Consider the following 20,431-nt stretch of genomic DNA (forward strand, 5'->3'; position numbering starts at 1 on the left):
GAGAGCTCAAACAACAATCGAAAAAATTTATAATTGTTCTGATGCGCGAACCTTGGTTAAGAAGTTTTTAATTAGTTCAGATTACTTGTGGAACTCGATGAATAATATAATTATTATCTTTTGGTGGTGTTTTGTTGATAGCATTATATATTCTAATGAAATGTAAGACATTTCAGATTAACTTTGATTTTTTTAATAATCCATTATATCCATATCTCCAGCAAAAGTAATAGCTGGACAAATACGTTATTATGCTTAACTTTAAATGAATCATTATTAATAAGCCCGCAAAAACTTCAGACAGTGTCTTAGTTCGGAATCTTGAACATTACGAGTGTCTCAAGTATAGATTAAAGAGCTATAGAACTAATACACTAAAAAGAAAATCACCCAAGCTGACCCAAAAGCAAACTTTTTTATTTTTACTCAATATCATTTATTTATGGAGGTGTGGTATACATATTAATTGCATACAATATGTGAAATAAATTAAAAATGGAATGGTAGTTTTCAGCAACAAAACTCACAATGAAAATTAGGAATTGTTCATCTAGGGTTTAAAACTAAAGCTGTACTTAAAAGTCAGATAATAAATGTTAATCGACACTTGATCCTTGAGTCCAAGATGTCACATTAGTTATATGATGGAAATGAGAGTTTGGCACATATTTACATTAATTTCAAATACCTTGTTTAAAATAAACCCTTTTCAGGAACTTAAAATTTAACTATCAACACGGAGAGCACAACATCTTTTTTGTTAGCAGACGTACGGTTGAAATTTAATCAGATCAGTGGCGATGGAAGATCCAAGGTAGTTACAAATATACATAATATGTAGAGTTTTAAGTTGGACTCCTTCCACTTTCAGCAGTTCTCCTCAGTCACATATTAAACTTCATACTTTTGGACTGTTTTCTCGGAGACTATTTTGTATCATTTACTTAAAGTGTTAAATAACGTAAAAGTTCATGAAAATTAGAACTATTATGTTGAAACTATGATATTTTAGAGCTGGCAAATTAATAAATTTCAAAATCAGATACGGAACATTACATGGTAATTAAATTATCGCTTATCAGTAACAAATCAAATTATGTTACACATTTGTGCAGGCAAAGAACATAAATAAACTCGAGAGCACTACTGCAAAATTCTACGTTTTCAGCAGATTAAGAAAGAACATGTGAGCTTAAAAACCTCTCTCTCTATCCTGTTCAAACAAATATATAATGACCCTTTAAATTGAATACCTTATTCATTGACATTAATCGGTTTTTTTCTAATGTAGTAGATGTACTGCACACGGTACAGAAAGTCTGGAGTGGGCACAAAGTGAGTGCGCTCATTCTGAGGTCTAGTGGCCTCTCCACACACTTTCCACCACATTCCGTCTTCACGATGTAGGAAGAAATAGGTCGGAGAGGAATCAGCTACATTTTCAATGACAAGTCCAGGGAAAGTTGACGTCAATAGTTTCTCCATACAAAAATCTTGCCATCTCTGGTTGAGGGCCATGATTGATGTCTGGAACAATATGATGGACATCCTCAGTCTCCCGGACAACTAAATATAGATGTGAAATATAGATTTAAATGAAATAATAATTTAAATTAAATAAACAATGTCAATTGACATTATTATTTAAAAATTATGTTACGATTGCTGCAGAATTCCATATAAATTTACAGTATAAAATTTAATTGTTATTAAGATATATTCCGTGATGCAAAAGACGTACCAACTCCAAACAGGGTGTATGTTTGCTGTGTGATTTGCAGTTCTTCAGGAATAAAACCATTGATTTCTAAGTTGAGAAGGTCTTCCTGACACCTGGGCATACCAGGGAGGCAGTGGTCCACAATCAGGACATGTCTGGAGACCAATACATGGTCCACCAATTGTCCTCCACACTGCAAAAATATTTTTATTTCAAAAGTTGAGTGGTATTTTAAAGGAAACATACATCTTCTACTGGACAGTGTCTCACTGGCAGTAGCAGTTTTCCAGAGAAATGGGCCACTTCTGTGGACACAAGATGAGGAGGCAGGTCAAGCACAGGTTCGGTGAAATGGCACTCAACCGACGAACAGTTGGTAGATCGTTTAAGGACCGTTTCGTAGCGCAGGAAATCATTGCTCCATTGAGCGCAATCGTTCCAAGCATGTGATTTGATGCTGGGAAAGCTGCAAAAATTAAATTACAACAAACATTATTGAAAAATCTACAAAACTTTTTGATTTAATTACTAGCCAACGATGCACTTCTGCCACAAAATTTCCACCTCCAATCCAAATCTTCCTCGATTTAAAAGCAGCTCTACGAGTAAATTCCGCAGGGGACCAGGCTTTGTTTTCCAGAGTAAATCTTGGCAAGCTTTTTCTTAAACTAAAACCGAGAGAATAAAATATTTTATTAGCGGGAGGCGTAACTGGCAATAATCTAAAATGCAAGCATCTTGATTGCTTCCATGGAGAAAAAATATTTATAATTAGATCTCTTCATGCTTACGCCTTTGCGAGAAACAACAACAAAGGCGTGCAAATGACAGTTGAGTGAGGAAATGTTGATCGGAAATATTGATGGCTGATGGCAAAGCTGCGGTTGCCGTGGTTATAGAAAGCCCGAATAAAAAAGGAACTTCAAAATTTCAAGCAAAAAAAGCTCGTTTCACTTACATATGTACACGCTTGCCGCGAAGCCTCTTCAAATTCTCACACAGAGCGCGGGAAGTGCAGATGTGAAAGTCGCGCCGCTCTTCGTGTCTCGGGTCGTCAGGTCCAGGTCGGTCAGAAAGCGGCGCCGTCAGCGTCAGATCGCCCCAGGTCAAGGTGTGACTGTTGGACGGACGCGTTGGACGCTTAATGATCGCACCAGCCACCAGCACCGGAGGACACCAACTTTGGTTTGATCAGATGTTTGGTTCTCGGTTCGGCCCGGTGGGGGAGGTTTTGGCGGTACTTTTCTGTCTTTGCCTCTCCTTTGTTGAATTCCCTGCGCTCTCCCCTCCTTGAAATAGTTCACACTTTACGCATAGGCAGCGCTGACGACGCTTGTGTACGTGCATTATTGGATTCAGCATTGTAAATAATTAATTCAGTTTTAATGTCCATAAAATTTGCCATGCAGCATTTTGCCTTGGCCAGGTTGGTGAACGGAAACAAGTCCTTATTAAAGAATAAATTTTATTTGTTTATAATTATTTATGTAGCGGTCAGCGGTTTCCCGCTGCCCACTACAAATCGTTTAGTCAAGACTAAACCACTCCACCACCCTGTGCTGCACCCTGCAGCACTCCCATGCAATGTGAGCCCCGCCCAACCACGTTTATTCTCGCGCCCCAAGCCAGCCATGGAGCGCGCGTCTCAATCGCTCACTCAACAAACCTTCGCCTGAACCCAAACTTATGGGGTAAGAACCTTTCTGTGCAATTTCCCTTGACGGCAAAATGACCCGCCCAGTGAATAAGTGCATAATCACCGGCCCCGCCAGTGAATTTAACCCAAAACGCCGAACCTAAAACTGTTCGCCGGCCGAGCAATGCCGGCGCCTCCACTCAAATTACCAATACTCAAATAACATGTTTGTAATTCATTGTACTGATTGTATTATGTTTTTACAGTTCAATTCGAATTTCAACTTCCGATTCTAATACCAACACATCCTGAATGTACAACACCGCCTTACTACAATATACGAATTAAAAGAATCTTCTGGAGTTTAATTTAATTATTATTCTCCCTTTGTGTTGGCCAACCTGGCCCGCACAAAATGGTGACCCCGAACAAGATACCGAACGCGATGCTTCAACGCAGAATCGCCTTCAACAAATCAAGCCATCGAGTGACAGAACTAACATACACATTCGGCAGACCGCCGAACGACGAGCTTTCGCCATGATGCCGTCACAACACCGCCAACACCAATGCTGTCAGCAGCCACGCCTCCTCACATGCAAGCAACCGTGGCCACCGCCAAGGCCAAATCTTTGGACAGCAGCGTAAATATCATAAACGCAACACAAACACAGGGCATAAACCTTTCAAAATCAATTTGTCCTGAAAACCTCTTAAACGAGCATTACATCATTCCAGTGTCCTTCGAACCTACACTTACCAAGGATCGAACCTCTCCTCAGAAGCCGTCAGACAACACTGCACCGCGCTTCCAAACTGTCGCTGCACCTACTCACAATTTTGCTCCACACGAGTTTTATGCAGAACTCTCGTCTGAATCAGAGCATACATCAGCGACGCCGACACGAGCCTTCAAACTCGGACCGACACGGCAAGTATATGTGACCTGCAACCCACCGCGCAAACGAGACATAGCTATTTCTCGTCACCTTTGGGGACACACCCTGTCGGACACACCTGAAAGAGCTGATCGGACCAACGACCTTCCAGCACGCCAAGTTCCCCCGGCTGGAATCAACCAACATACAGAGCTTCCAAGTTCTCCTGTTTTTGGACTCAGCAAAAGTCCAACGCCTCAAATTCCTCGTTCACTCCAGCCTATACAAGAGTGACCTTCTCGCCAAGAGACAACTTCTCGCCAAGAGACACCTTCTCGCCAAGAGACACCTTCTCGCCAAGAGACACCTCACCGAGAGAAACATACTGAGAGTGACCTCCGGTCTCCAAGTGGGGGCCTATGTAGCGGTCAGCGGTTTCCCGCTGCCCACTACAAATCGTTTAGTCAAGACTAAACCACTCCACCACCCTGTGCTGCACCCTGCAGCACTCCCATGCAATGTGAGCCCCGCCCAACCACGTTTATTCTCGCGCCCCAAGCCAGCCATGGAGCGCGCGTCTCAATCGCTCACTCAACAAACCTTCGCCTGAACCCAAACTTATGGGGTAAGAACCTTTCTGTGCAATTTCCCTTGACGGCAAAATGACCCGCCCAGTGAATAAGTGCATAATCACCGGCCCCGCCAGTGAATTTAACCCAAAACGCCGAACCTAAAACTGTTCGCCGGCCGAGCAATGCCGGCGCCTCCACTCAAATTACCAATACTCAAATAACATGTTTGTAATTCATTGTACTGATTGTATTATGTTTTTACAGTTCAATTCGAATTTCAACTTCCGATTCTAATACCAACACATCCTGAATGTACAACACCGCCTTACTACAATATACGAATTAAAAGAATCTTCTGGAGTTTAATTTAATTATTATTCTCCCTTTGTGTTGGCCAACCTGGCCCGCACATTTATTTTGTACAAAAATAAACGTGAAAAGAGAGATAAAATTAATATACCATACACAAATTTCAACCATAAAGAGTAGATTGATTAAAATTATTATTTTATACAATTTTATATTGTAAATTAAAATTCAAAAAGTTCTTCCAAACGACAAGTATGATTTTGCCTATGAAAAAAGTTACTTTGACAACAAATTTTAATTGCAAATTTTTTTCACAATCACTCTCCGACCTCCGACACTGATTGCAATCACACAATCAGAGATTACATCCATCCTTGTCTTTATTTTATTGTGCAGATGCAATAAAATAGCTGCCTGAAATGGATTCAGCAACTGAAAAGATTTATTTTATTATTATTACTAGCAGCAGAAGAAAGACTTTTACCTGTTAAGAATTTAATTTTCGCCGCTTTTTCGTTAATCAGAATGACACCTTGGTTTATGCGGAGGCCACTCCAGCATAAATCAGAACTCAATTTAAAAAAGACCTAAAAAAACTATATAGGGAAAATAAATTTGTAAAATTCTTATACCTCCGCCTTGATCATTCTTGCCCCAAGCAAACCAGCATAAATCTCAATCTCTGCGCTTTTTGATTTTATTTTCGCAACTGGGATGTCCCACTTGAGCCAACCGCCATCCTCTTCAAAAGCAGTCCCCAAGGAAATTTGAAACTTTCTGCCTTCGAGTGGAATCCTGAGCTCCAGCCTCTGCAAAGTTGCTCGAGAGGGCTGAACAATCAGTTTTTGTTCCTGATTTTATTATTGAGATCAACGTAACTAAAGGCTAAAAAATACAACATACTGATATGATGAATTCTACCGGAGCAAAACAGATGGTCTGATAATGTGCCAGCTCCAATTTCACCCCAGCCGTCGGATTAAACTTGATGGTTGTGCTGCTGTCAGAAGTGTTTTCTATTTTAGCGCGAGGTGCCAAGGAAATGATGTCGAGTGGATTTGGGTGCAAAATAGTCATGGTGACTTCTGGCTGCATCTCCGAGATTTCGTTGGTCGTCACATGGATCACCCCTGTTGCTATGACCTCGTCCCTCTTTAACCAAAATTTTAAACACAAAAAGGGAAGGAATGAATCAATTTAAGACCTTAATGGAATGTATTTGCTCTGTAATGTGAACTACAAAATTGTTTTTATTTTTCGAGCTAGGAGCGGGATTCCAAATAGCAACTTTTGTTTTGTCTTGTTGCATATCCTTCAAAGTGGACGCAATGACCCTCTCAGTCAGCACAGCACTTTCTGTCTGTGGTCTTCCAAAAGGAAAGTTGACAGCCATCAGCTTAGCCAGCTGAATTCTTAGATCGTTTCTCTGCAATTTACACATTTTCATTATCAATTTAAAATAGGTCTGAAGTTTATTCTCATATAATTTTTTCTTCACCTGACTTAGATCTCCAGAAAGTCTTTCGGCTATCAAATGCAAGCAGTCCAAAGTTTGCGCCACTTCCAAAACAGAACTATAAATAAAATCCAATAGAATACAAATTTAAAAAATATTTTCAAAACATTTTTAACTGTTTTTATTAACCTCTCATGGTCCTCTGCCAGAGGAAGAGCGCACAAAAGCAGCCCCCGATGCTGCAGGATGACGACAGGCTCCAATATTTGGCCAGTGGAGGAAATTTTGAAAGCAGGAACAGTGCATTTTTTGTCGCAACTGTCTCGGCTCTGCACAAAAACCTCTAAGTATATAGTAAATTTTAGTTTCATTATTTTAAAAATAATTAAATTAATGTTTTGTTTACTTACCAGATTCTTGAATTCCTGTCTCAATAAGAACAGCTTTTACAAATTCTCTGGGTTCAAAGAGTTTTTGGTAACGCTCAGTCTGTGCTGCTCGCAACTCGACAGTAGAGAAAATTCTGCAATAAAAAAAATGTATCACATGAAAAGTTTAAAAGTATGGAATTTGAAAAATAACCTGTCAAATACAGGTGTCTCTTCATTTGGGCTGACAACCCAAAAGGCGCGGAGTGCAAAAGTCATAGTTTGAGGCAATTGAGAGGAATTGGGAGATTAAGTTATGTATTGCGAATACAAAATATAACAATCTTGAGTATTGTAAACCAAAATAACAGAACAGGAGAACACAGGACAGATAGAACCGCGATGAAATGAATTTGAAATTGAACCCGATAGCTCAGCTCAGCCGCTGTTTGTAAACAACACAATCACATGGTTTTTGTCTCTCGTTCACGTGACGCCTGACATGTAGAAGTCACAACGTCGCAAAAGCGGTGGCCAAAAGAAGCGCGAAAAGTCTGGTATCTGGTGGCTTTCATTTTTTCATCTCTCTCCTCTCCCGGTGCAAGCAATTTGCAGCCGCGGAGCCAAAAACCAAAAAACCAAAATTGCTTGCAAGAGTCAATGCCGCCAATGGCAGTGGGTCATTATATCGATCTATTTCTATTTTTCTTACGCGACTACGACATTACAAAATAATTATTTCATTTATTTTTTTAATTAAATATTTAATTAAAAAAATGGAAAGATGAGATAATAAAACTGAATGATAATCTTATTTCTGTATAATTGTAAACTGCGCGATTTTAATTATTGGAATTAAGTCTGGAAATGATTAATTTCATTATGAATATTATGATGAGCAATATAATGAAAAAATTTGCATTTATTTATCAGTTCCAAAATCATAATCGTCATAATCATTTTGAAATCTTATAAAATGAATTGTTTTTTTAAAGTAAATTAAAAATTTTAAAATAAAAATTATAAAGCTCTTTGAACTTAAAGAAATTGATATTAAAAAATTTGGATATTTATGTACTTCCGCTGAAGAAGCTGGAAAAAACAAGACAAAAATATATGCTTCATTATAAAATATAGTAAGTAGTTATAAAATAAATGGAATAATTCTATATTGCCATAATAATGCCATGCCTGGCCCGCTACAATCTTGCGTATTATAGCCTTAGCAGTGCTTTTAAAATAATATATATGAAATATTTATATGATTTATACTTTGGCTTTTGGTCATGGCTATTTAAATGTCCTTGCTATTTTATTTTCCTCACAATTTATTTATCCACTTTCAAATCCATAATCCATTCCTTAATACTACATAACACATTAATCAAGAAATTTCATTTTTCTATGTGTCTTATTATGTGAATTTAAATATCTGAATTCAGAATTGCCATCAGCCATAATGTCACACAATTGTTCCTCACGTCTGCTCACGTCCTCCTTTTAATAGCCACTCATAAAATAATTCAAGTTCATCATTATGTCATTATTGTAAAAATGTACAACAAACAAAATACGTTATAATTGTTATTATAGGCATATTTTTGCAAGTAGTTTGTTTCAATTTTGTGTAAAATTCTATATTTAATATTTTTATTTCTCCTGTTTCTTATTTAAACTATTTTTTCCTCTCGAGTGTTTTCTCCTTTAGCTTGCTTCTTCCTTCAAAGCCCTCCATCTTCCATTAACTGCGAACATGTTTATGCAAGCTGCAGCATGATTTACAGAAATGCTGACCACTTCTTGTTGCTGACTTACTATTGCGCTGTTTCTTAAGGAGAGTAAAATAGGATAGGAGAGGCGAAGAGGAGGTGGCTTATGGCCCAGCTCAATGTTAAAAGATAGGACTGGGCCCAAGGTCACCCAGATAGTCCCGCCCCTTCGCCCCTCCTAACTATTTTACTCTCCTTACTGTTTCTTTCAATACTATTTCCTTCCACTTTTTCTTTCTCCTCATCACAGGCTCACATTATAGCCAGTCCACGCCACCTCTCTTCTTCTCTTTTGCGCTCGAGTGTAGCAAGTTAGTTCTTGTTTCTCGTAGGGATTGTAGGTTTCTCGGCGTCAAATTTTCTCTTGACGCGCTCGCTGTCTGATATTGTAACATTCACGGCGCATGTTTCCTTCGCATTTGCACAGCAGTGAGCAGATTTTGGAGGACGCCGCCGACGAGTGACGACACAATTTGGCTCCTCTTGTGCGTGCGTATGTATAAAATCTTATTCTTTTGCAATTTTTCCTAAATTAATGCTCTTGCGGATTGCTATAAGCGAGTATAGTTTCTGATTTAATCGACACTCGACTCAAAAATCTTTGAAAACTTTTATTTAATGAAATGAGCATGCATTAATACACACTCTTCGCGACATTATCCAATTTGCAACTTCTTTTTTCAGGACAAATCATTTTCTGACGCAAATATGCTGGGGCGCGTGGTGCCTTCGCAAGGTTCGTGGAAGGTGCAGGTGGGTCAAGTGGTGAGCCCAACCCTTTTCTGGGGCTACATTGACCACGAGAGCCATCAGGAGTCCCAAGGGCTATCTAACGCAGACGCCTTTCGGCTGGCTGAACTCGAGCACCGCATGATAGACGTTTTCGAGCAAGGCGATGGAGCCGACGAAAATTTCATGCCTAATCTTGGATCGGTAAATTTTTTCTCTATTTCACTGTCCATTTTGACACATTTTGATTTATTGAACACTGAACCATTATTTTTCGTTCAATATTTTTTGACGAAATATAATGTCTGTAATATTTTGTAATTATTTCTTCCAAAATTTTTAAGTTGCACTCTGTAAAATTCATTTTTTTATTGCTGCGCTTGAAAATTAATCACTATTTGCTATAATTACTTTATTACGCTCTGACATTACAATTATTGTGAATTTAACTGGAAATTACACTATGTTGACAACCAGTGAAAACTATAAATATCGGCTGACAAGCCACATATTGAGATCTATTGAGACCTACCTGAAATTTAAGGATTTCGTTAGGTTATTACACTTCCAACAAGAGGCTTACGTGATTTGGAATGTGTAATTGACATTTTAAAGCACCGTCTTGCGATTGTTTTCAAGAAATAAAGTTAGTTTCTGCAACCTGCATAAATTTTTACATTGCGTAGAAATTATGAACAAATAAGTTGCTTTTCTCTTCACAATTATGCGCGAATTGTGTGGACTAAAGAAGTTATGTATTTTTGAAACATTGTGATACAGATGAGGATGAGGAAATATTTTATGGTAAAATAAATTTTTCTTGATGCACTATGAAAAAATCGCATCATAATATTTTCATGCACTCCAATGCACTCCAATTAAATGTTAATACAATACTAATTCCGAAATTTCCCCTTCGGAATTATGGAAAATATTGGCTCTTTTTTACGTTAGTACTATGAAATCATTGTACACTTTTTTATTTACTCGACACGCCAAATGATAAGTAGTAGGATAGATTCTGTTCTTGAAAAACTGACAGAGATCAATCAATTTAAACAATTGCCTGAACCTGCTGAAAAATTGCTCAAATTTCGCCAAAATGGTCTGCTCATTTAAAGCTGTTGTTGTTGTTGCAAATTTTTACTTATTTCATGGGAAAAATTAAAGCAATATTATCTAAGATAATAGAAAAGTTAAATTCTATTTTTAACATTTGCAGTTCTATAAAACTTTATTGCCCTCTTTATACATGTATTTTTTCCCACACCAAAAATTAATCACAGAGTAAATATTACTAATTCTTAATTCTGGACCATTTTTATGATTTTCAGTTGGTTGGAGTGAGGGAGCAGCAATCCGAGTCATGGGTGCGCGGCAGGGTGGTTGGTTTGATCAAGAAGAATGGTGGCGTTGAAGCGAAGGTGTTCCTTGTCGACTATGGCCATCACTTGTCAGTTGAAGCACCAAAGTTGCGTCCTTTGCCTGACTGGGCTCTTGACATGTGGCCTCAGGTCAAACTGTTCCAACTTTACGGACTCTTGCCAGCGCAAATAATCCATTGTGAAGAGACTGACAAATATGAGCCTCGGTAAATTTAAAGCTATATAATGTCGTTGACCAAACGTACCGAGTTGACTGAAAGCATTCAGTCAACTCAGCGGGTTTGGTCAGCAACATATTTGAAGACTTATTATTATTTGAAAACGGAATAATACTTTTTTTAGTCCAGGCAGACAAAATTTTGTTAACTTTCTTATATTTATATTGTGCAGTTAAGGCTTCAAGCTTAAACTTAATATTTTGTATTTTTTGCTGTTTTAATTAAAAAATTTTTCAAAAGTGGGCATTTAAAGAGACAGTATCTCTTGTTTTGGTGTTCTGCTTTATATTTTTAATGTATTTTGATACATTTTAATAAAAAAGAATTTTACTTCATTCAGGAGGTCTGAAACGTGGTTGCCAGTAGTGGAGGGCCAAGTGCGGCAGTTACTAGACGCAGGCATATTCCTCACATTTGTGCCTCTGAGGAGCAAGGAACAGCACATATTGGGTGAATTGTATGTGCATGGCTCAAACAGGGAGTCGCAATCTGTCAACAAATACATCCATGACAGAAAATATGCGCTCTACAATGCTGATCAGTTTGAAAAGGGTAAATTCAATATATTATACTTAAAAGTAATTTGGGTCTGTAATTTGTATTAATTTTTTACAGAGCATGAGAATGGTGTCAAGAGTCTACTGGAAGATCTTAAGGAAGGCTTCCGTGGGATAGACGTCCTCAATATTCCTGCTGTAAGTTTTACAATATGAAAAAACAATATCCTATTATATATTTATGTGCATAAAAATAATTAACCTCTTTCAAATACTTTATAAAATCTAACAATGCACATTTTGTTACATATTAACTATAATAATTATATAGCTTAATAGAGACCAATTATAATGGTTTACGCAAATTTTGAACTTTTGAGTTAATTTTAAGAAAATACATAACCATTTTTTAGAACACCGTGGAGAAACAAAAGCTCCTTGCTGAACCTGCCCCTCACTTCGTGCCAATGGCAGCTCGTCTTCCTCGGAAGGGTGCTGATGCTGACCAGGTCAACAAGCCTACACTTAATATGGCCAAGTATCGAGAGGTCTTTCTCAGGATGACAGAGCTTGAGGAGCAGCAGACCCAGCAGGACAGCTCTGAATTCAGCTGGGGTCCAAGTAAGTTGAGACGACGGCAACAGGCAGAGTGCAAGGCCCAAGAGGCCCTTGCACTTGATGATGATGTGTCTGAGCTTTCAAAGCAATTTGCTGACATCTTCAGTACGGATGGGCTAGATAAGAGGTTAGTTAATAAAGCTTAAAGAGAAATTTTTGTTTTGTTTATTCAACTTTTCTGTCAAAAAAGCAACAAGCTTTGCAATGTTCTGGTGAACGCGAAGAATATGCCAGTGCTGGTTCTTAATTTCCAACAGGAGAAGCCCATCTCTGTGATCAGTGCAGCACCATTTCATACAGATGTCCTCAAGGTTGATAAAAATTTAAGAGTTAATTTTATTTGAATATCTTGCAATATATAGGAGCAGAATATTTGATAGTTAAATTATTTAAAAAATAATAATTACTTTGCTCATATGAACAATTGTATCCAGGCTCTTGAGAAAAGTGGGTTTGTTGCTGCGACAAACCTCCAAAGGTACATGTGGCGTGCCGTGGCAAGAGGTCGCAGTGTTGTGGCCATTGGCAGTCACGAAACAGGAAAAACCTTTGGATTTGCTGCACCTCTTGCCAGTTATCTCATTTACCAGGCTATTCCCAGATCTGTAAGTGCTCCTTCCTGAACAAGAATATATTACATTTTAAAATTTGATTATCAAATTAGGAGAGGAATTTCAATTTGTTTGGTCCAAGCGTGCTGATTGTCTGTTCGTCGGCCTTAAAGGCCGAGGGACTCGAAGACTCGCTTAAAAAGTTGGTGACTGATGCCACCATCAACAGGCAGCCTGTTAGGAGATCTGACTTCTCTAGGGTTAAAATCTGTATGATTAACGGTGAAGAGGAACTAAGAAAAGCTGCTGTGATTTTTAAAATAGATGTTGGGGTCAGTGTGTTTTTAATATATTTAGCACAATTTTAGTTTTCCCTGCTGAATGGTTGTCATGTACTTGTGACCACAATGCCTGCCTTTGAGAGTGTTGCATTGTTCTGCTCAGGGATGGCACTGGATCTAACAAAAGTCAAGACTGTTGTGCTCGATGATGCAGACATACTTTTAGTACAGTACAAAAAAGAGGTATGGAAAAATAAATGTCTCAAATTAAAGATATATTAAATTGGAGTAACAATAATAATATTTATCAAAAGTTTCAACATAATCTTACATCAATTGTGAAACGAGTTTTTAAATTTATGGGGGTTTAAAAAGTAATTAAACTATATACATTTCTAGGTGGAAAATATGTTGGCCTTGTGTGAAGAGGAAAGTGGTAGCATGGAGAATCTTCAGCTGGTGGTAACTGCTCGCCAGTGGACCCCAGAACTAGAGGCATTCACCACTAGCAGCATGCTAGCCACACCTGTGACCATTGTGGCTTCTGGCTTTGAGCTACTTTCATTTGGACATATCCGTCCACATATGCATTGCATTACAAAAATGCATGCGAGTGAAGCTGATCATGAAGAACGAATTCGTTTTGCTTCTACCTTGCTCTCTGCTAGACTTGGCGAGCGCAGAATTATTGTTTGCTGCCGAGACTTTGAAGAAACACAGCGACTGCATTCTTCGTTTGGCGGCTCTTTGGAAGAGCTTATCATTGTGGCCAGCAGCACTGAAAATAATGCCAAAGTCAACGGTATAATAGGATTAAAAACACAATTTCTAATATTTTGAAAAACCAATAATTTATTTTTGCTGTCTATTATAGCCTGGAGGAACCAGTGGCATGAGATGACGGTGGCTGGGCGTCAACCTCTCTTGATTACTTGTGACAATGTATTGCCCTTCCTCTGTATTTCAAATGCAGATATGATTGTCCACTTCTCTATGGCAAAATCCAAGCACAGTTTCATGCTTCGCCACTCTGCAATTATGGACAGCTTGCAGAATGGAATGGTAATTATGTTATTATTATTCATTCTTCTCAGTCAATACAGAAATTTTAAAAAACAATATTATTTATTTAGTTTTTCTATTAATTTTTTTGGTCACAAGTTTTCATTGATTCTACGACTAAGTAAAATTTTTTTAACTAGGACAAAGAAAGTTAAATAAAAAAAAAAACAAGCAACGTAATTTGCTCTTATCAATTTTTGTTTTTTGTAATGATCTATTGCTGTAATCAATTTAATTTGCCTACACATTTTTCTCAGCACAAGCCAGAGGTACACTTGCTATTGGATGCAAATGAGAATGAGAAACAACTGCTGTTGTTGGTGGAGTTTCAAGAACGTATGAATGCCAATGTTCCTGCAGTCTTTGAAGCTAAAGTGAAGGTAATTTAATTTCAATAACTATTGCAATAGGTAAATTATAAGGAAATTTCATTGTGCAGCTGTATATTAAACAATGTTTTTTATTTTAATTTGCATTTTAATTCCTTTTTTTCTGTGCAGGAAATGCGAGCAAAAATGGAGAAAGACAGACACCTGCATATTCTTTGCCCTAAAGTGTGCGCATTTGGAAGATGTGCTGACTTCAATCTGTGCGCCGAGCGCCACTCACTCAATGAGACGGACAAGCCTGCGCCATTTATGCCAATGTAATAAATTGTTTGATATATGTATTGTAAACTGTTTTAAGCTAGTTTTATAGTGTTTTATCTAATAAATAAAACATTTTGCAGTCAGGGAGAAGTCAAGCTGCAGGTGGCGCAAGTGCATGACGCAACTCACATCTCGGCGCGTATTTTGGAGCATAAGGATGAGCTGGACCAGATTACCACACACAGTGGCAATGAGCATGCCTTGCTAGCTATGGACATGGGCGAGTACTTCAGTGATGCTGAGAAAAGGTCAGTTAATACAATAATTATGCATTTGTTTGGTGCTTTTTTGCCATGGGGATTTTTTTATTTACCTATATAGAAGTACAATTTACTTTTATTATTGAGTTACATTAACATCTCTATACATTAAAGTATTTATTATATTTTTAAATTTCTTTTTAATAATTGTTCTATAATCTGTCTTCTTAAAAGCAAGGGTATTAAATTTTGTATGCTATATAGAAAATATGAAGTGTGTGTGAGTTGCAGAGGCTTTAAATTTAATATATATTCCATGGGATATTTATTATATATGCTTTAGGTTTATGTAATTTACAGTTATTTGCTTTTGTGAAATGTGCATGTGTGTCAAACGCAGGGACAGTGAAGAGAGTCATCAATGCCTGCTTCGGAGTAAGGGCCGATTGCTTATGCTTGAGCTGGAGGGCAATCTTTTCTCATGCAAGGACTCCCTGGTGCACTGTGTGGCCAAAGACATGCTTATGAGTGGAGGCATTGCAGTACAGTTCCGACAACACTTTGGTGGTGTCTCGGAGCTTTTGCAGCAGCAGCGTGACGTCGGCGAGGTGGCCCACCTTTTGCTGCCAGACGGCCGCTACATTTTCTGCCTAGTGACCAAGCCAAAGTCACGCTTCTGCACGCCTACCCTGCAGGCGCTGGGTCGGTGTTTGCGTGAGCTGCGTCGAGTGTGTCTTGAATTTGGGGTCACAAGGATTGCCATGCCACGAATTTGCTGTGGAAATGACCGTCTCCAGTGGACAATGGTGCGGGATGTAATTGAGAAAGAACTTTCAGACTCTGACCTCCTTGTCAGGGTATACAACATGACTCCTGAAAAAGGTTTAAGGCTCACTTTTCAAAGTAAGAAGATTGTGCAGTCAAATAACATGGGGTCTGAAAGGGACCTGCGTAGAAGAATGAGAGGTTCGTTTGAGGAAGAAAACTTTCCAAATGATAGATATGCTGGCCTGCAAAGATCTGAAAGTTGCCGTCAGTTGGGCAAACCATTTTCAAGAGTTAATGAGGGTAGCTCGTCTGGAGGTTTTGGAAACCGCCCTGGTCAGAATTATCTGCAAAGAGAAGAGGAGGATGAAAATAGAAGCAATGAAGGTCGTCATGTCTCAAATGTGCATTCTTTTACACATAGTAAGGATGAAGGTAGAGTTCTGGACAATGGCCTACCAAGTCCTCAACATGCCCCAAACAGAAGCCATCATATGAGTTTCTCCAAAGGCAGTGTTTCAACCGAAGGAAATACAGAGACATTGGTGGATATGAACTGCTCTCAAGAGGACAGCCAATTAAGCATCTACAAACCAGTTGCTGAGGTCAAAGATAAGCAGGAAGTTGGTGAGGTGCCAACATTCCCAATGGTCAACAGCAAGTTGTTCAGTGACGCCCTGGCGGACACCCTGACACAGGACTCTGCTAAGCCTAAGAGTGTCAAGTTTGTCAGAAAGAAGTTCATCGCCTGATGACAAAGCCATGATGATAAAAGATGGATTTTTATTTTTGAGAAAGCATAAAAAGTTGAATATCTTCCTTATTTTTTTGTATTATATTATATTGTATGATCTTACAATATATGAATAAAGAAAGCTGGTTAAGTCCTAAATAACTTTTGCTGCTTATTTGATAAATAATTTATTTTATTTGAGATTCAATAATATAGTGTATAGTAGGCTGCCTGTTTCTAAACGAATACTCTTCTAAAAACTATATTTTTCAATATTTCCGTTTTTTATTTTTTTATAAGATTTTATGTAAAAATGTATATATACATTATCCTGTTGAATTTTAACACTGATATTTCTACTGTGTATCTCCAGGACACATCAACTGGGTAGTGTTCAGCCAGGGTTAGTGTGTGCATTTGAGTCGGCACCAGATGTCTTCCAACGTGTACGAATTGAAAGTGTGATGGCCATGAGCAATATAAATCGGGAGCCACTGGAGGTCAAGGTCAAGTCGCTTGAACTTGGCTGGCGACAAGTATGCAATGTAAGCTAATTTTTACTTGCAACAATGTTGAATAAAATTAAGTAATTTAATATGTGACATTTTAGGTGTCTCAACTGCTATTCCTGCCAAAGGTTTTGCGTGATGTACCTCAGAGTGTTGTTGATGTGTATATCAGCAATGTGGCTCCAAAACAGGAGCAAGCCGAATGGGGCTCTAACGCCACCAAGCTGACTGCTACTTGGCTTCAAAACGCATCATCTTCCAGCCAATATTCACTTCGAGGAAAGGTAATAAAATTTAATGAGTATTTAATTTAAAAGGTTGATTATCAATTTTTGATATAAAAATTTTTGACAATAATTATTCAACATAAATTTTGAATTCAAACATTGAAAAAGATCAATTATTTTTATTTCATTTTTGCTTTGATTTAGATTGCTTTATGCCTTGCTGATAATCTGTGGCTTCAACCTCTTGAGTGTGTCCTTGAGAGCGCTGTTCCAGTCGGAATCTTTTCATTTGGCGCCCGTCTTGTTCAGAGCCATGTAGCTGACAAGAATGTAAAACACTTGAGTAATCTGAGGAACCTCTGTATGCAGGCAAACATTGATTTGCCAGCGCCCCCAAAAATTGGTGATCATTTTTTTTTTTCTTATAGAGAGAATAATATTGGCCTGTATTTTTTGTCCTTATTTATTACTAAATTTTTTTCCCTTCGCAGAGATCAAACAAATTACAAAAGTGCCAGCAGATGGCAAGGAAAGCATTTGCGCCGACTGGGCCTTTCTAACCTGTGGGAGTTTGTCAGAAGTCAGAGTGTCATTTATTCATGAGTCCTTAAATAAGGTTTTTGTGCAGCCTGCTGAGTTCAGTGATTTGTCAGTTGCAATATATCTTCAAGTCTCGTGGATCTATCAATTTTTACGCACAGATTGGATCACCTACTGGACCGCTTAGCTGAGCACCAGAATAAACAGGAAAAGATGGCTTGGAAATCGACACCCAATGACGAAGGAACTTTCATTCTTGCCAAGAACCCACGTGACCACACGTATGCTAGCCATACTTTACAATAATTTTATATAACTTTTTAAATAGTTGGCACCGAGCACAGATTAGGAGCAAAGCTTCGGAGCAGGAGTTTTTGTGCTTCTTTGTAGATGTCGGCTGTGAGGATCTTGTCAAGTTGCGCCTAACTTTGCCTCTTCCATCACAGTTGCTCCGACAACTGCCCTGCCAGGTTTTATAATAAAGAGCTTAAAATTAGATTTTCCACTGAAGAAGATTTTACAGGCAATTGAGTGTGTTTTGGAGAAAAATCCAAAAGTGGATGAACAGGGATTGGGTAAAATTCTTCGAAATAACCAAAAGACCATCAGTATTGAGGTATAACATAGCTTCATACAAAATACAAATTTTTATCTGATTTTCTATGAGCTTTCTCACCTGTTGACAGGTTTTGGATAAGACCAAGAGCCAAGTGACACGTGGATGGTGCTACAGTGTTCGACTTCGTGATGAAGTTCTGAGAGAAGTTGACACAGATAATCCAAAAATAGCCCTTGCTAGTTTTGATAATGAGTTTGAAGCTGACACAGACGAGCATGGCAAAAACCATTTATTAGAGGAATCGTCATCTAGAAGTGACGATGAGTCCATTTTTGGTAGAACAAAATCGAAAGCAAAAAGCAATTATTTTGTAACATTTAAATTTTTGCAGATGATCTTCCAGATGAATTATCTGAATTAGACATTGAGGAGCTTACTAGTCTATTTTCAGAATTCAAATTTGAGAAGGTTTTCATTTTGTATATTTAACATGCTGAAGCCATTTAAAATGCAAAAATGCATTTTTACAAGTTCTTACGTGATAATTACATATACTTCATAAAATGTGCATATTAACTTTGTTAGGAACAACTTGAGCGTCTGAAAAAGTTTTCTGCACCTATACCACAGCCTCAAGGAAAACCAGAAGCTGTTGTACCAAAGGTGAAATACGTGGAAGCTGTTGCTTCAAAGAAAGAAGTGCAACAAAAGCATGAAGGGCCGCGGCTGATTTCGACTTGCTATGACTCGCACATTCTATGGAGCCAAACAGCCCAGTGGATTCGGCTGCGTGTCCAGCTTATCGATGTCCAAGACTATTACCTCAGGATAACTCCAGAGCGCCTAGATTTTGCGTTAGTTCGTTAAGGTTTCTTATTTTTAATTTTTCTACTATAGCGAATTTTAGGTGCTACTGTCAAGGCCGTGCCTATTGCTTCAACATGCTCCTCTTTGGTTATGTTTTGCCCAATGATAGCCAGCACTGTTCTCGAGGCCGCTGTGTTGAGATCAAATTGAGGAAGTCATTAGGTATGCTTGAAAATCACCTTGAACCTTTAATTCCTGTTTAAATTAACTTTAATAAAAAGTAAAACAAAATTTTATTAAAAGTGTATAAGTTTAAAACTGATTGATTGTAATCAATTTTTTAAAATTATAATTTACACTCCAAAGTCAAACAATTAAAAATATAAAACACCGCAGATGTGGCATGGCCAAGAGCTGAGAGAGCCGTCGAGAGTGCTTTGCTGACCCCAGAAATAGTGGAAAGTGCAGCAGACAGTGAAGAAGAGGAAGGAGTCTCAAATTCTAAATGTAAGCATCTCATTGCTTATGGTTGACAAAAATTATCATTTTAAATTTTCTAATAATTTTAATTTTTGGTATAGGGCTGACTAAGCAGAGGCTTGGCTATGGTCGAGGCATTGTCGGACAGGTACCTTTGCCAGACGATTTAGAACTACCTGATGAAATTGAAGAGTTTACATCACCCAAGAATGAAAACTGTGACATGTATGATCCTTTAGGCTAGGTTAGGATTTTTGTCAAAACTATTACAATTTGAGGAGAAGCAATCATTGCTCTAGACCATAGAAAGTTTCAATTTTCAACTCTGTGTAAAGCATGATAATAATTAGGGGGCTTACAAGAATATTTTTTAATGAAAATCGGCACTCTTAATGTTGTGTACGGTGGTGTCAAAGCACGTTTTGAATTTGAATTAAATTGAATAAAATCTCTTCAATCATTCGATCATATACTGAAATGAGAGCAAAGTATTTTCATTTATTACAATGCAAAATTCATGTATGTGTTTGTCCAGAAACCAGAGTTTGATATATTTAAACATTTTTTTATATATATACAGACAAGCGAATTAATGCTCGCAAAAGACATTTTTTGCATGTTGCTAAAAAATATGTTGGTGGTGCAAACAATTTTTCATCGGCTACCTGGTCCCCCAGGTCTGTACAGTTCCTGGCAATACCTTTCCTGCTTAATAGAATGATTTTATTTCCCATAGTCTCACCGGGGGTTAATAATTTTCCCGTTCCCATTGGACAACTCTAAAACATCTTAATTAAATAAAACTATTGACCTACTATTAAGGACCTTATATGGCTAAAGTCTTGGGCTGCTTTACCTGGGATAATAAAGTTGCATATTATAGGTTATGTGCAGATTCTCTTAATTCTGGGC

The 20,431-nt window shown here is 38.0% G+C and overlaps 3 protein-coding genes across 6 annotated transcripts; 1 reads left to right on the plus strand and 2 right to left on the minus strand.

The window, feature by feature from the left end:
- Positions 1–396: 396 nt before the first annotated feature.
- On the minus strand, positions 397–3,582 carry LOC132198483 (uncharacterized). The gene is made up of 5 exons (XM_059622567.1): positions 3,566–3,582; positions 2,679–2,900; positions 1,967–2,186; positions 1,742–1,913; positions 397–1,566 (listed from the first exon to the last, which is right to left on the minus strand). The coding sequence occupies exons 1-5, from the start codon at positions 3,580–3,582 to the stop codon at positions 1,442–1,444; spliced, it is 756 nt and encodes a 251-aa protein (XP_059478550.1). The 3' UTR covers positions 397–1,441.
- On the plus strand, positions 2,747–20,016 carry LOC132198469 (putative ATP-dependent RNA helicase TDRD12). Of its 4 annotated transcripts, XM_059622548.1 has the most exons (29): positions 2,747–2,905; positions 9,136–9,201; positions 9,393–9,641; positions 10,772–11,028; positions 11,381–11,592; positions 11,656–11,735; positions 11,951–12,282; positions 12,346–12,466; positions 12,590–12,760; positions 12,820–13,014; positions 13,075–13,230; positions 13,387–13,789; positions 13,862–14,049; positions 14,307–14,429; positions 14,550–14,695; positions 14,780–14,947; positions 16,771–16,942; positions 17,008–17,190; positions 17,338–17,536; positions 17,625–17,781; positions 17,835–17,954; positions 18,002–18,143; positions 18,197–18,289; positions 18,360–18,567; positions 18,624–18,700; positions 18,818–19,086; positions 19,140–19,261; positions 19,436–19,546; positions 19,621–20,016. In XM_059622548.1, exons 3-29 carry the CDS (start codon positions 9,417–9,419, stop codon positions 19,761–19,763), a joined length of 4,773 nt encoding a protein of 1,590 aa, XP_059478531.1. In that variant the 5' UTR covers positions 2,747–2,905; positions 9,136–9,201; positions 9,393–9,416; the 3' UTR covers positions 19,764–20,016. The 4 variants fall into 4 exon arrangements, with proteins under 4 accessions (XP_059478531.1, XP_059478533.1, XP_059478530.1 ...); XM_059622547.1 differs by lacking the exon at positions 2,747–2,905 and having other exon boundaries at positions 8,955–9,201; XM_059622549.1 differs by lacking the exon at positions 2,747–2,905 and having other exon boundaries at positions 8,955–9,197.
- LOC132198473 (uncharacterized) lies at positions 3,591–7,401 on the minus strand. The gene is made up of 9 exons (XM_059622553.1): positions 7,154–7,401; positions 6,982–7,094; positions 6,761–6,914; positions 6,614–6,689; positions 6,320–6,541; positions 6,019–6,267; positions 5,748–5,966; positions 5,600–5,702; positions 3,591–5,547 (listed from the first exon to the last, which is right to left on the minus strand). The coding sequence occupies exons 1-9, from the start codon at positions 7,216–7,218 to the stop codon at positions 5,501–5,503; spliced, it is 1,248 nt and encodes a 415-aa protein (XP_059478536.1). The 5' UTR covers positions 7,219–7,401; the 3' UTR covers positions 3,591–5,500.
- Positions 20,017–20,431: the final 415 nt, after the last annotated feature.

This window comes from Neocloeon triangulifer, unplaced genomic scaffold (genome assembly GCF_031216515.1).
Source record: "Neocloeon triangulifer isolate White Clay Creek 2 clone unplaced genomic scaffold, ASM3121651v1 ptg000012l, whole genome shotgun sequence".
NCBI classification, from domain to species: Eukaryota; Metazoa; Arthropoda; class Insecta; order Ephemeroptera; family Baetidae; genus Neocloeon; species Neocloeon triangulifer.